The sequence below is a fragment of the Diceros bicornis genome, chromosome 38 (genome assembly GCF_020826845.1).
Source record: "Diceros bicornis minor isolate mBicDic1 chromosome 38, mDicBic1.mat.cur, whole genome shotgun sequence".
In the NCBI taxonomy this organism is placed as follows: domain Eukaryota; kingdom Metazoa; phylum Chordata; class Mammalia; order Perissodactyla; family Rhinocerotidae; genus Diceros; species Diceros bicornis.
The window spans coordinates 25,187,038-25,201,047 of NC_080777.1; the positions used below are offsets into that span (position 1 = coordinate 25,187,038).

Sequence of the window (14,010 nt, forward strand, 5' to 3'; positions counted from 1 at the left end):
ATCTTCTCCTCTCCTTCAGTGTTCTGAAACTCTGTGATGCTGTGTGAGTCTACCTTAATTCATTGTGGGGTGCACTTGGTGACCCTTCACATTTGGAAACTAATACGCTTCTGTTCTAGGGTTATTCTTAAATTATTACACTGCTATTTCTTCAATTTTGCTGCACTTCCTCTTTATGGAATTCTTATAATTCAGATCTTAGGTCTCTTGGATTAGTTCTCTAGTTTTATCTTATCTTTACTATTTTCCATGTTTGAATTTTTGCTCTCGTTTCTCAGTGATTTCCTCAACTTTATGGTACAAACATTTTCACTTCTGCTATCATATTTTCAATTCCCAAGAGTTCTTTTTTTTCTGAATGTTCTTTTAAAACTATAGCTTCCTGCTCACCTTTCACCCTTGTAACATCATTTTAATATTAATCATAGCTTTTCGGTATATAACTTTACTAACACATTTCACATATCACATAATTCATACACTTCAAGTGTAAAATTCAGGGACATTTTAGTAAATTTACCAAGTTGTACAGCAATCACCATAAGTCAGTTTTAGACTATTTCCATCACCCCAATAAGTCCCATCATGTTCATTAATTGTTAATCCCAATTCCTTCCACCTCCCGTTGCTTTAGGTAATCACTAATCTACTTTCTGTCTGTATAGCTACCTTTTATAACATTTTATACACTTGACATCATACAATACGTGGTCTCTTGTGTCTGTCTTATTTCATTTAACATAACGCTTTTGAGGTTCATCCAAGTTGCAGGACATATAAGTAGTTTGTTTCTTTTTATTGCTAAATAGAATTCTGTTGTATGGATATACCACATTTTGTCTATCTGTTCACTAGTTGAACATTTCGATTGTTTCCAATTTTTGGTTAATATGAATAATGCTGCTAAGAACATTCATGTGCAAGTCTCTGTGTGGATATATTTTTATTTCTCTTGGATAAATACTTAGGAGTGGAAGTCTTTATTTTACGTCTTGAAATTTTCTTTTCCCTTGATGTCCTGCTTTTCCTATAACTTATTTTTTCTTCCTGTTTGTTTATTTTGGTATCTATATTTCATGCTATTTCCTGAAATAAGGAATTTTTAGTTGTCTTCTCATATTTAAGAGTAGATGACTAATAAGTTGATTGAAAGTTCTAGGTGAGATTCTTTTTATTGTGAGTTTCATGGTCATCTGGCTGGATCGTTGAACTGGAGAATGTCCCATGCCTGTATGTTTAAGCCTTTCCACTTGACTTGGTCAGATTCCCTAAGGAAGACTCTTCAATCTGCTGCTGAAGAGTAAAGTATACAGAATGTACCTTTTCACTTAGCTCTCTGAATTCAGCATGGTACTATTGCCCTCAATGGCACCCAGTGTCCCCTAGTCCACAGAACATCTGTGTACCCTCGCCATAGAATCAACCGTCAGTCTTTGCCAGTGTGGGGTGAGGGACAGCAGCACAACTGTGTGAACTGTCAGGGAGATTGGGGATCTGACAGCTATCTAAGCAGGAATATGTCAGACTCTTCAATTCTAATTATTGGATGAAATTTCTACCTTCTGAAATCTGGTGTCATTCTTTACAGTAAGAGAATATTGGCATTTTGGGCAATGATCAATTATTTGAATTCTAACACTTGAATTTTCTTGAACCATATGATATTTGAGAGAGATGGTAAAATGTATGAATCAATTTTTCGCTTCATTAGATTGACTGAGTTCTTATTCTGTGTTTTTATATGATCAGGAAAAAAAGAATGTTTTCCTTTTTGCACAAAACCCAACATCTTTAGTGAATTAATATTTAATTGATGTCTTCCTCTTTTTTATTAAATTGAAGATTGTCTTAAGGGATATTCACTTTAACGGTAATTTGCAAAACAAAGCTTGAAGGTAGATACTGTTCATCATGTTATCTTAAAATCTCTTATAAGAAACTCACAATATACTCATTCTTTTAATAGTGACCAGGAAAAACAACTCTTTCTCAAGATGAACTTGTATCCTTTTATGTATCAGACTACAGTTATTATCTAACTCAACAGCTCTATTTTTTTGCTTTATTGGTCAGGAAAATCAAAGAATTCTAGCTCAGTTCATTTTATCAGTAGCAGTCAGTTCATTTTAGATGCAGAGTGATATTAATTCCTCTGCCCCTATTTAATACATTTTGTTGTAAAAGTGTTTGATAGTTCTATTTTTATCTTTCATTATTTAAATTGTCTCATTTTTTCTACAATAGGCAGAACAGAAAATTTAAATGATAATATGTGTGCCAAAAGATGAATATAATTCAATACAGGAAGACATGAGGTATCATCTTTATTTAACCCAAATTCCTTTTATCTTCCTAAGGGTGTGTGTTTTTCATATGAGCTAGAGGTTTGGGGATTTACAAACATTTTACTGAGGTGATCTTTATTTGCGACGGGAGGAATTGACCAAAATGTAATGTTAAATGCTCCTTGACGACAATACTCAATTACCCTTTCCCTACCTACACTATAAACAGCATACAACAAAGTCCCTTAACAATACAAAATGACTGACATGGATATGGACTTGACCAAGGGCAGAATTTACAATGTTCAAATACACGAAGCTTATATATAAGAATATGCTAATACTCTGTTGTATGGAAATCTTCTTTGTACTTACTGAGTTCAAATATCAAATGGTTAATTGCTTAGGCATGAAAGCACTTGTCTTCTCCTAATCTTTAATCAAATAACAATTTTTTGAATCCAGTATTCTTAAAATTTTAGGTGTATCTGGACAAACTATCTTACATATTTAACTGTCTGGTATGTTTCTCCTTTCAGTCATTCCTGATTTTCTCTGATTTGGTCTTGCTCTTTGTGGTGTGAACCACAGGGACCACAGCCAATGATGAACTCTGATTCAGCAGCAGATATAGCAATAACGCTCCTTTTAGCATTCCTGAAGCCACAATGAAACCACCAAAAAGCACCTCAAAGAAACAGAACTATTTTCTGTTGGCCTCAATCTCACTAATTTAAATGTCAAACCATAAATTTTAACAAGAAAATAAAAATCTACTCCATTACTCTTTTGCTTCCTATAAAGCTCTTTTCTATACTTGGATTCACTGATTTTATCACAAAGTGGTTTAACGATTACATGGACTACCAAAATGCATGTAACTGATCTGAGTCTCATAGTTGAGGTAATTTTGTATACGACCGAAAAAAGAACTGGCTAACCAAAATTTCGAATAACTTTGAGGTATCTGAAGAAGAAAAATATTTCAAGAATATAAACCATAACTTATATTAAATAATTTTATAGATATTGCTGGGATAGTGCATTTATCCAAAATTTTTATTTCATAAAATAGTCTAATTTAAAATATGATGTGTTACTAAGGATATATAAACTCTTTAGAACCACATAATGTGACCAAATCAAAATGTTGATACATTTGAAGCTGCATGCAGTCATCAGAAACCAGTTCCGTATTAACAGAATCTAGTTTGCTTTTAAAATTACTGAGCTTTTCTCAGGGAAGGTCTGGCCTGGCTATTGGAGTATTTTCTTGGCTTCAGAGTAGTCTTCATTCTAGAGTTTGAGAAATGTGAATTTCAGCACTTACTAACTTATCTTTGTTTGCTTTTTTCCAAATGCTAATATACGGAGTTGAGGAATAAGTTAGAAATCTAGACTGCTTGCCCAAGAACTTTTCTTATGTGTCAGAAGGTTACTTAGAATTAATTTGTTCCTGATAATCTTCTAGAAATGAAAAATCCTAGATCTACAAAAGGCATTCAGAGTCCAAAATCCACAAACTAGAATAGTCCCTTCGTCTACAATATTTTGTGAAATTCTGACACAGTTTACTAAAGCAAATAATTGATAAGATTTTTGCATCTGAAAAGTGACACTGTGCTCAGACAGCATTCTTTTTCACTTTCTATGACATTTTTCAGAAATCAGTTTCAAAGATTAGGCATGGCTGTATTTAATCAGATTAAACATTAAAACTGGAATATTTTGATATTTCCAAACCTCAGATGTAGTAAGCTTCTGAGATTCAGTCCTGTAGATTCCAATGGGCACGTCTCCGGTAGAAGAACACAACTTCTGATACAGTCTGGCATAAGTTCTGATCCATAAGTCATCCTCAGTGATTTTCATCTGTAACATGATGAATTACTTACATATTAAATTTTTAAGAAATAAAAGTCCAGTGGTTATTTTTCACATCTTAAAGGTAGAATTTGTTGATATTTTGAAATCTCAAAGTGTCATTTCATAAATGCTTATCCATGTATTAAACTGATTTATTGCATCCCTGGGGTTCACTCAAACTGAAGAAACCAACTGCTCAATTTGTGACAGCATGACATTGTATTAGCACAATATCAGTAGGCAACAGTCACTGGTAATTGACTGGGAGATGTTGGAAAACATGTGGAGACTTTTAAATGCTGCAGTAACTGGACGCTGCTACTGAGATTTAGTGGACAGAGTCTGCTGATGCTAAAAATCTTAAAATGCAAACACCACCACAGCACAAAAAAAAAATTGCCCATCCAAAGTTCTAATAACACTCATATTGACAAAGATGTGTAGCAGAAGGAGCACAGGGCTCACAGACAGGAGGCATAAGTACTAGTCCCTCTTTACTAATCATAAATCTGGATTGTTAGTGTTGGGAGAGAGGGAGAATCCCCCTCTGCCCTTTTCCTTAAGGTTCTTCTGGCTGGCCAAGTAATCAACAAGACAGGTTAGCAGGAGAAAATAATACCAAGTTTAATAACATGTGTACATGGGAGAAACTCAGAAATGAGCAACTTGTCCCTCTGTCTAAGCTGCTTGCTTAAGTATTGTAGCTAAAGGCGAGGAAGGTGTTGGGGCTGGGTAGTGGTCTGGGACTTCAGAGGGCAAGAAGACAATTCTTTTCAGGGTCATCTATAGATAATGTGGTCAGGGAGAGATAGAGTTTTTTTGATAAAAGAGGCTTGGTGCCCCTCCCATTGTAACATCTATTTTACATTATCATTACAGCCATCATGATAGAAGATCTGTTCCAGGAAGGACCCACCATGTCAAATTCTTTAGGCAGTTAGTGGGGGAGGTTAAATGTCCCTCAGAGGAAACAATCAGGTTAAAGAGATATATTTCAGGGTGGCCAAATCTTGATCTCCCACATTAGCAAGTTGCTTCATTAAATACATTTGGACTTAGTATACTCATTTATTAAACAAAGGGGTTAAACTGCACGATCACTGTTTTCCTTTGTGGGAGATCAAGATTTGGCAAGCCTGAAATATATCTCTTTACCTTGATTGTTTTCTCTGACGGACATTTGACCTCCCCCACTAACTGCCTAAAGAATTTGACATAGTAACTCCTTCCTGGAACAGATCTTCTATCTGATGGCTGTAATATAACATAAAATAGATGTTACAACAGGAAAGGCACCAACAAGCCCATCTTATCAGAAATTCTGTCTCTCTGGCCACATTCTCTGGATGGCCCTGCGAGGAGGAGTTGCCAGACAGACATTTACATTTATAAGGGAAATCTCCATTTGTAAAGGTATCTCCCTCTCTGTATTGGGAAGAGGCGGGATGACCTCATTTCTAGAAACTTATCAATGTGGAAGGTGAGGCCTTAAATCTGCATAATAACCTTACCCTTGTTTACAATGCTCTAGTGATAATCTCCTGTAACTGACTCCCCCCACCCCCAATATCCTCCTTTGTCATTGGTTGAACATGGTATTTAAGACGAGAATTTCTGCTATTGTGTTGAGAAACGCAGTGTCCCTGCTTTCTCCCATGTATACATGTTATTAAATTTGGTATCCTTTTCTCCTGCTAACCTGTCTTGTTAATTATCTGGCCAGCCATAAGAACCTTAAGGGAAAGGGCAGAGGGGGATTCTCCCTCTCTTCCCACACCTTGATAGTACAGCGCCCTGTGTTAGAAACCCTCAGTCTCAAATTGACAGCTAGAAAAAAATACCTCTTGTCACTTTTTTACAGAATGGCTATTTATCATGATTATTACTTTAAAATAATATGTTTTTCCTGAAAATTGTTTTAGGGATTAAAAAAACTATGATGCTATTCTCTGAGCACATATTAGACAAAAACACGACATAGAAGAGTTAGCCCAAAGTGTATTATAGATGGATTTCAGAATCTATGAGAACGATCTTCTGTTCTAGAGATTATTGACTTACAGAACAAAGAAACCCCGATCCTGGCGTAGTGTCCAATCCCAACAGAAGTCTGGTGATAGAAATCATATAATCTTTCACAAATGACTGCAACAGAAACAAAATATGCATTTATTATGTGTATGGAATGTATAGAATAGCCAAGTGTGAACATCTTACCAGTTGTAAAAGGTTACTTCTCATAACACGTCATTAGGTCTTCATAAAAAAGGAAATAAAAATTTATTTTGCCAGTACATGTACAGTTAAGTTATCCATAAGGAAATTTGGGAAATGATTATTCTCTAGAATATCCTGACATGCTTAAATTTTATGCATGCTATTAGACATAATAAAACACTGTTAGATTTTTTTTAATAACAAAAAGCTATGAGTGGAAATAAAAGAGAATATTAAAAAAACTCAAAAGAACAAAAATTTGCAATGAAATAGTTCAACACTTTTTTAGGATTAAGCTCTATGATAGTAGAATAAATTTCTAATATTTAAGTAAATCTAAATATTAATGAATTAATAGTTTAGTATTAAATACTATCAGACTTTTTTTGTGCTAACATATCAGATATATTCTGATTTGTTGCTAGAGTACTACTCAATAGTTAGAGTATTAACTTAATGATACCTCCAATTTCTTCAATTTATTCTTAGCTCTGAGTGAAAGGAACAGCTCAACCAATACAAGCAAACTTCACCATGACATGTAACAATGATTTAATAAATTGTATGAAATGACTGCCTTGAGTTTGACCTCAAGTGTTAAAAAGCTAAAAGTTTAAATAACCATCTAGTTATTTTGCATAGCAAAGACTTTTAAAAAGTTGCAATTCCTTTAAATAAATCTACTAGACTACTTTGTTGATTACTAGTTTATTTTACTAACAGCTAGTTTCAGAAAAGTACACCCTTCTATCTAAAGGAGAACATAAGGAAACATGTCCATTACTTTTTTCAGGGCAAAGAAATGGCATTCTAATTTCAAAGTATGTGAGTCTCCTTAATTAGGACATGAAAACATTGGGAACCACCAGGAGGAGTTGTGACAGGCACCGTTAGAGAGCATAGTTCAACCTCATGCGTTAACTCATTGTGTGCTAAAGAAGAGAAATTTTTAAACAAATTCTCAGGCACTTTAAACTATTATTTTCCAAAAGCAAAAACACAAAATACTCATGGAAGAGAAAGTAAACTGAAGATTTGGCAAATGATGATTTTAAATTATTTTAAAGCCAGATGTGGTAATACAGCTAATTTGTTTACTATCTTAGTCACTAACACATGGCCCTTTGTTGTGTAACTTCATCAGGGCATAAACAAGACGTAGGAATGAGCCAAAAAGATGTAGACAGCCCTACTTGATAGCACCAAATCTGTGCATTAAATCTCACGCCATTCAATTGTAGAAGAATATTTTTCAGTTTCACTTAGTGTCTATTTAATTTCATTGTATATTACTTATTTTTTTAATAATTAGTTTTCCATCTCAAAGATGAGATTTAGTAAAAACTATTAAAAATATAAGTGACCTGTGTTTTGAGTGGGAAGGAAAAACGGTACTACTGAGAAGATATAACAAAAGAAAATAACCTTCCAATAAGTTAAAAAAAAAAAGGGCCATAAGAAACTCCAACATTACACAAGTGTGGGATCATTTACCCCACTGATTGATAATACTGTCTATCACAGTTTTCTTTGGAGCAGCAAATGCAACGATGTCTAGGATAGAAGTATATTTATAGTAAATCACTACACAACTGTACTCATTAATAATAGTTCTTGAATATATAATATAAACTTTTATCCTTAAGAAGATGGGCTTAAATCATTAACCAAAACAATTAGATGGTATTTAGCATATTTTAAGAATACAAGAATGTTTACTATATAACTTTAGGAATTATACATATAATTTCTAATATCTTTTTTTAACACATAAATGAATAGTCTTTACCTATCTAAAAAACAGAGGATTAAAATATCTCATTTAAAGTCAGGAGAAGGTAAATAGGCAGTTACGACTTTGGAAATTATTGTTCTAGTTCATTCTTGCTGCAGTAGCTTCAGAAAAAACACATCTTCCTGTATCTCTATTTATAAGAGAAAACACGGGGCAAAAATGAAGAGAAAGAAATAACTACTGCTTTCCCCTTCTGCCTAACAGTTTTCCTTCTATTTAGCTTATATATTAGACTTTCTCATGAAATTTTATTCAAACGAAAGATACTGTTGTTAAAAAAACCACTGGTGCATAATGACATGCTATTGATATAAATCCTTCAGTTTCTGCATTGCTCTTCAAACAAGCCCTCCCCTTCAATCCTCTCTTTAAGAGATTAGAAGCACGTGTGTTTGGAATGAAAGCCCTTCCTCCTGGAGTGCCCAGATAATGTGTCCGGAAACTTTAGGGCAAACAGGAATGTTTATTCTCTTCTGTTGTGTTTGTTCCCGCACTCATCTGGCAGAGGCAGAGGGTTCGTGACACTGCTAGAGGCATACTCACGGGCATAATTAGCCCAAAGCCCAGCAGAAAAGCTTTAACTAACTTTGGATTGCTTTATTCAGTCAAACATTATAGAAAGGGGTACATAAAAGTTGTAATCAAAAAGGGAACAGGCACAACAAAATATTTGAATGCTTAACTTGAGATTAAAGTTATCAAATAATTTAAAGCCCTATGCATATTTTTTTTCTCTTAAATAAAAATATTTAGAAATTCACTTGAATCAGGAAATATGAAATATTCCTGCTGTTCAGTTTCTGGCAAAGTTTTAAAAAAAGATTAAAATGTATTTGTGTAAAATAACATGATGAACTTATGCAGTTATGATAAAATGACAATGTTAACTTTGGCATGCTGAAACAAACTAAATGGTTATTAGTTGTAAAATGTTTTCTTTGTTTTTCTAAAGTAGGCAATAATTAGTAGATGTTTAAAATGTACTTGCTTTATCTGTTTATTGACATTAACTTGGTATCTTATTTAAAAAACAAAAGATTATGAAGAAGACTGTCTTTTCTTTTTAGCCTAGTAATTTTTTCCCCTTAGTTTTTTTTGTTTGTTTGTTTTTTATTGTTTTTTTTTTTTGGTGAGGAAGAATAGCCCTGAGCTAACATCTGTTGCCAATCCTCCTCTTTCTGCGGAGGAAGATTGGCCCTGGACTAATATCTGTGTCCATCCCTCTATTTTATAATGTGGGATGCCTGCCACAGCGTGGCTTGACAGGCAGTGTGTAGGTCCCGGGATCTGAACCTGCGAACCCCTGGCCGCTGAAGCGGAATGTGTGAACTTAACCACTATACGACCAAGCTGGCCCCACCTTAGGTTTTTTTTCAGTTTAGTAATATGCCTAGAGTAATACGCAAAATGTATTAAAATGTCACATTAAGCATTGTAGGACACTAGTGCCAAAGAGAATGCCTAAAAACTATTTCATAGATTATGCTAAAAAATGTTTCTCTTACAAAATGTTTCATGAGCACATTTATGTCATTAAATACATGAAATAAAATATTGAATTACTTCCAGAGCCAATTTTAAGTTAACAGTTCCATGAGAAATATTAGATGTATTATTCATTTAATAAAATCTAAATGAAATATAAAATAAACATTTTAGAGAGAAAAACAGAAATACAGCATACCTGATAGAGAAGCGTGTCCAACATGCTGATGCTAAACACCCTTCCAGCAGCAAAGGGCAGTCGAAACATAAAGGCCAAGTTAGAACCTCTCTCTCGCTCTTTCTGTTCAGAAATTTGAAACAGAAAAATTTGTGAGCATTTTATATTTTATGGCCTTTCTGCTTAGTTAAATTTTTCTGGCATGTGTGAAGAAAGACATTCTCATTATATGGTTCTTAGCTATGAATGTCGTCACTTCACTTACAATTATATTTTTAATATGTCCCTTTAATTTTCATAACCAAGTTTCCTTAATCAACTAAAATACCCAATACTTAAAACAGGTTAATCTATTCATCTGTTCATTAAATATTTATTTACTCTTCTTTTACCTTCAGGGTTTACACTGAAGGAAATAAACTGTCCTATCTCCACACATCTGAATCCTATTGATAAGTATCATTTTATAAGCAAAATAGTAAACTTATTCCATTCATTATTAAAGGTTCCAATCAAACACTAACTCACTTATTTATTAAATTAGTCACTTAGTATGCATTGAGAGTCTATTCTGTGTAGGGCATTATCCTCGGTGGTAGGGACACAGAATTCCTAAATAGAACTAATAAATTCTGTTAATATAGAATTAGTATGTGTTGAATATGGCGAGGCACTAGTAAAGAAAGATGGATACTTCCCTTGCCTGCAAGAACTCACAAAACTGTGAGTGGTACCAGTAACGAAATAGGCAAAAACACCGAGGTAAGTATATGTAATGATACAGAGAGAGATGCTGTAGTAGCATGTGGGAAGCGCCTCCTGCTCACTCTTTTGGTGGAAAAGTGGAGAGGCTGAGTTAGAAGTAATGTCTAAACTGAGACCCAAAATATGAGTAGAAATTAGCCAGTAAATTTGGGGAGGGTGGGTGATAAGTACAAAGCTATAAGCAGAAGTTCTAGCATATGCTAGAAGCTGGAAGAGGAAGAAGCTTGAAAGACTTGAAGAACTATAAGCAATTCTGTAAGAATAGAGTACGGAGTGTGAGTGTATGGGCTGGAGGAAGAGGGCAGAAATGAGACTGGACCGGTAACCATGAACTAGATGTTAAAGTACCAGGATGCATGAGAGGAAAGAGGATGCAATCAAGAATTCCACTGAAAAACAACGGTGTGAATTGAGACTGTCCCAGGAAAAACAGAACATACGAGCATACTGGTTTGAAACCATGTTAAGCATTTTGGATTGCATCTTAAGTGCAATGAGGGAAAACTAAAATATTTTTAAGAGGAGGAGTGATGCAATGAGTGAGTTTTAGAATACTCACTCTGATGACAATGTGGAAAATGGTTTGGGGATGGGGAGGTGGCATGGGGAGATTGAGCAAGATAAACTAGGGTGTTAAGGCAGCAATTCTAGTGAAAAATGAAGGTACCGTTTGACGATAGTGAAAAATATCAATACCATAATATTTGCAGAGACAGATCTTTTTCAAATTTATTTAGATATCAGATATTAAATTTGAGAGGATTTTTGACTGAATTTGGCAGTAAAGTAGAGAGAAGATGAGGATGATACCCAAGTTTCTGGATAAATGGGTGGGTAATGGTGCCCTTCTGTAAAAAAGAAAATGTAGAAGAAGAGCAGATCTGAAGTTAATTTGGACTCGAGTTTCAAGGTTAGCAGAAAAGTCCAGTTGCTAAAAATACGGAACTGACAAATGTATAGCATACAGTGGTTTGAAGCTTGATTCTAGAAACACATATGAGGTTCTAGTTAAGTACTGCCACATCTAGTTGCACGACCTTGTACAAGTTACTTAAACTCTCTGTTCCCCAGGTCCATCACCTGTGAAATGGGATTCATATTGGTGACTACATCCCACTGTCATTATAATAACTAAACAAGATAAAACATCTAAAAGTACTGTATATAGTAAGCACTTAAATTATTATTATTAATTCTTTGAACATGCCAAATTATGCATCACCTCAAGGACTTCATATTGCTTGCTTTCTTCCTGTAAAGCTACTTCCCAAGTTTTTACAGGGCTGGTGTGTCTAGTGTGATCATTGCAGCTCAAATGTGACCTCCCCAAAGAGACTTCGCTTTATGACCTTACTTAAAGTAGCCTTCCCTAGTTACTTTGGAATATAACCCTGTTATGACTTTCATAGCTCTTTTGAAATCTCTAATTCCTGGTTTCTCTTTTTATTCCTCAACTGTCTGAGCTAGACCACGTGTTCCAGGAGGGAGAGACCAGGCTTTCGCTTTCTGTTTCATAAACAATGCTGAACACAATGCCTGGCACACAGATGGTCAACGAAATTTTGTTGGACAAATGACTAAATCTGTTCTGCTTATGGTAGCTGCCCACATCAAAAGGAAATTGATTGAAAATAGTTTATAACATTCATATGAGGAAGCAAGAAACAAAAAAACCTGAGGTTCACTCAATGCTTCTCTCTTCTCACTTGGGGTCTTTAATGGAGGTTTGAAGATGTAAAGGGTGGCAATGTCCGCGTTAGGCAAAGTTCTCTTAGTTTAGTATTTCCTTTGACTGTTGTGTTTTACAAAATACAATGATAAATATTTCTATGATTGCTTCTAGTACAAAAATATACTATATAGTCGTCCCCCCTTCTCCGTGGGGGATACTTTCCAAGACCCCCTGTGGATGTCTGAAACCTCAGATAATACCAAATCTTGTATATCCAATGTTTTTTCCTATACGTACAGACCTATGACAAAGTTTAATTTATAAATTAGGCACAGTAAGAGATAAATAACTTCTCTTTGGTGTATCCCGATTGCCAGCATCACTACTCTTGCACTTTGGGGCCATTATTAAGTAAAATAAGGGTTACTGGAACACAAGCACTGTGATACCGGAAAGTCAATCTGATAACCGGGACGGTTACTAAGTGACAACAGGTGGGCAGCGTCTACAGCGTGGATCCTCTGGACAAAGGAATGATTCATGTTCCAGGCAGGCACACAGCAAGAGTGTGCGATTTCATCTTGCTACTCAGGATAGCGCACAATTTAAAACATGAATTGTTTCTTTCTGGAATTTTTCATTTAATATTTTCAGATTAACCATTTGTGGTTGACTTTGGGGAACTGAAACCGTGGGAAGCAAAACCTTGGATAAGGGGTAACTACCGTAATTCCTTTTTTAAAAACATATCCTATTTCCTTCCTAGTAGAATTCTGCATTCAGTTGAAGTTTCAATGATGATTTTGTTTTTTCCTAGCAACAATTTATCTAAACATACCTAAAAGGAGTCTGAGACATCCAAATCATTATTAAAAGATCCCTGAGACTTTAATACACTTGGTCTTACCTATCTCCTCCATTTGGTTTGCTAATATGAACATGTGTCCTTGTTAGAAGAAGGAATTAATTTCTGGCAGAAATTTTATTTTCTCTAAACTGTGTCCATCCAATGCCATATGAAATGAGATGATAAAATTATTGGATTTAGCAGAACAGTGTGGGAGGTGAAACAATATCAAGAATTTTATAAGCATAAATTAATGATTGCCATCCCCGACTTTCTCGACGACAATTCTTTTACATGCCTTCGTTCTTCTGCCTGGATTCAACCACACTTTAATCCCCAAATCTAGTGGCTTTGCTCAGCATTCATCCTACTTGACCTTTTGTACAGTGTTTGACAGTCTTCTTTTCTTTTTTCCTCTCTTCCTCCCTCTCCCTACCCTAGTCCACCAACAGCTTTGAAATCTCATTTCCAAATTCTCAGGCCCTTGGCAAACTAACCCATCCTTTTCTGCCCCCCAGGGAGGGGCCTTTTGAATTCAAGTACAGAAAATCCTCATATAAAATTAAAAAAAAAAATGCTTCAACCGGTTGCTAGGGTTTTGTGTATCCTTCTTATGGCTCTTTGCTAGAGAACAGACTCGTCTCTATGGAAACTACCACACCACAGCGGCTCAGAACAGCAGCTCTGAGACAGGCTGCCTCTTCCCAGAACAGGTTTCCTATCAGAGCCTCTCACTGCATTGTGTGCCTGGGAAGTGGGGAAGAGAGAGGCCCCTGGAGTCCTGGGTGGCTTTAAATCTTTCTCTCTCTTTCTTTCCCTTGTCATCCCTCTGTATTGCAAACAGAAGGAGGAGGCAATTTCAGTAATAAAGAGCATCTCTCTCTGTATTTCCACTTTTCT

General features: G+C 35.2%; 1 protein-coding gene across 5 annotated transcripts in view; it reads right to left on the reverse strand.

Annotated features, from left to right (window-relative positions):
* Nucleotides 1-14,010, reverse strand: part of KCNT2 (potassium sodium-activated channel subfamily T member 2) — a 348,393-nt gene that overhangs the window by 50,569 nt on the left and 283,814 nt on the right. For all 5 annotated transcript variants that reach the window (XM_058533726.1, XM_058533725.1, XM_058533723.1 and 2 more), the window contains 3 exons: nt 9,848-9,949; nt 6,213-6,296; nt 4,029-4,157 (listed from right to left, as the gene is read on the reverse strand). In XM_058533726.1, coding sequence (XP_058389709.1) covers nt 4,029-4,157; nt 6,213-6,296; nt 9,848-9,949 — 315 coding nt within the window. The remainder of the gene's footprint in view (nt 1-4,028; nt 4,158-6,212; nt 6,297-9,847; nt 9,950-14,010) is intronic.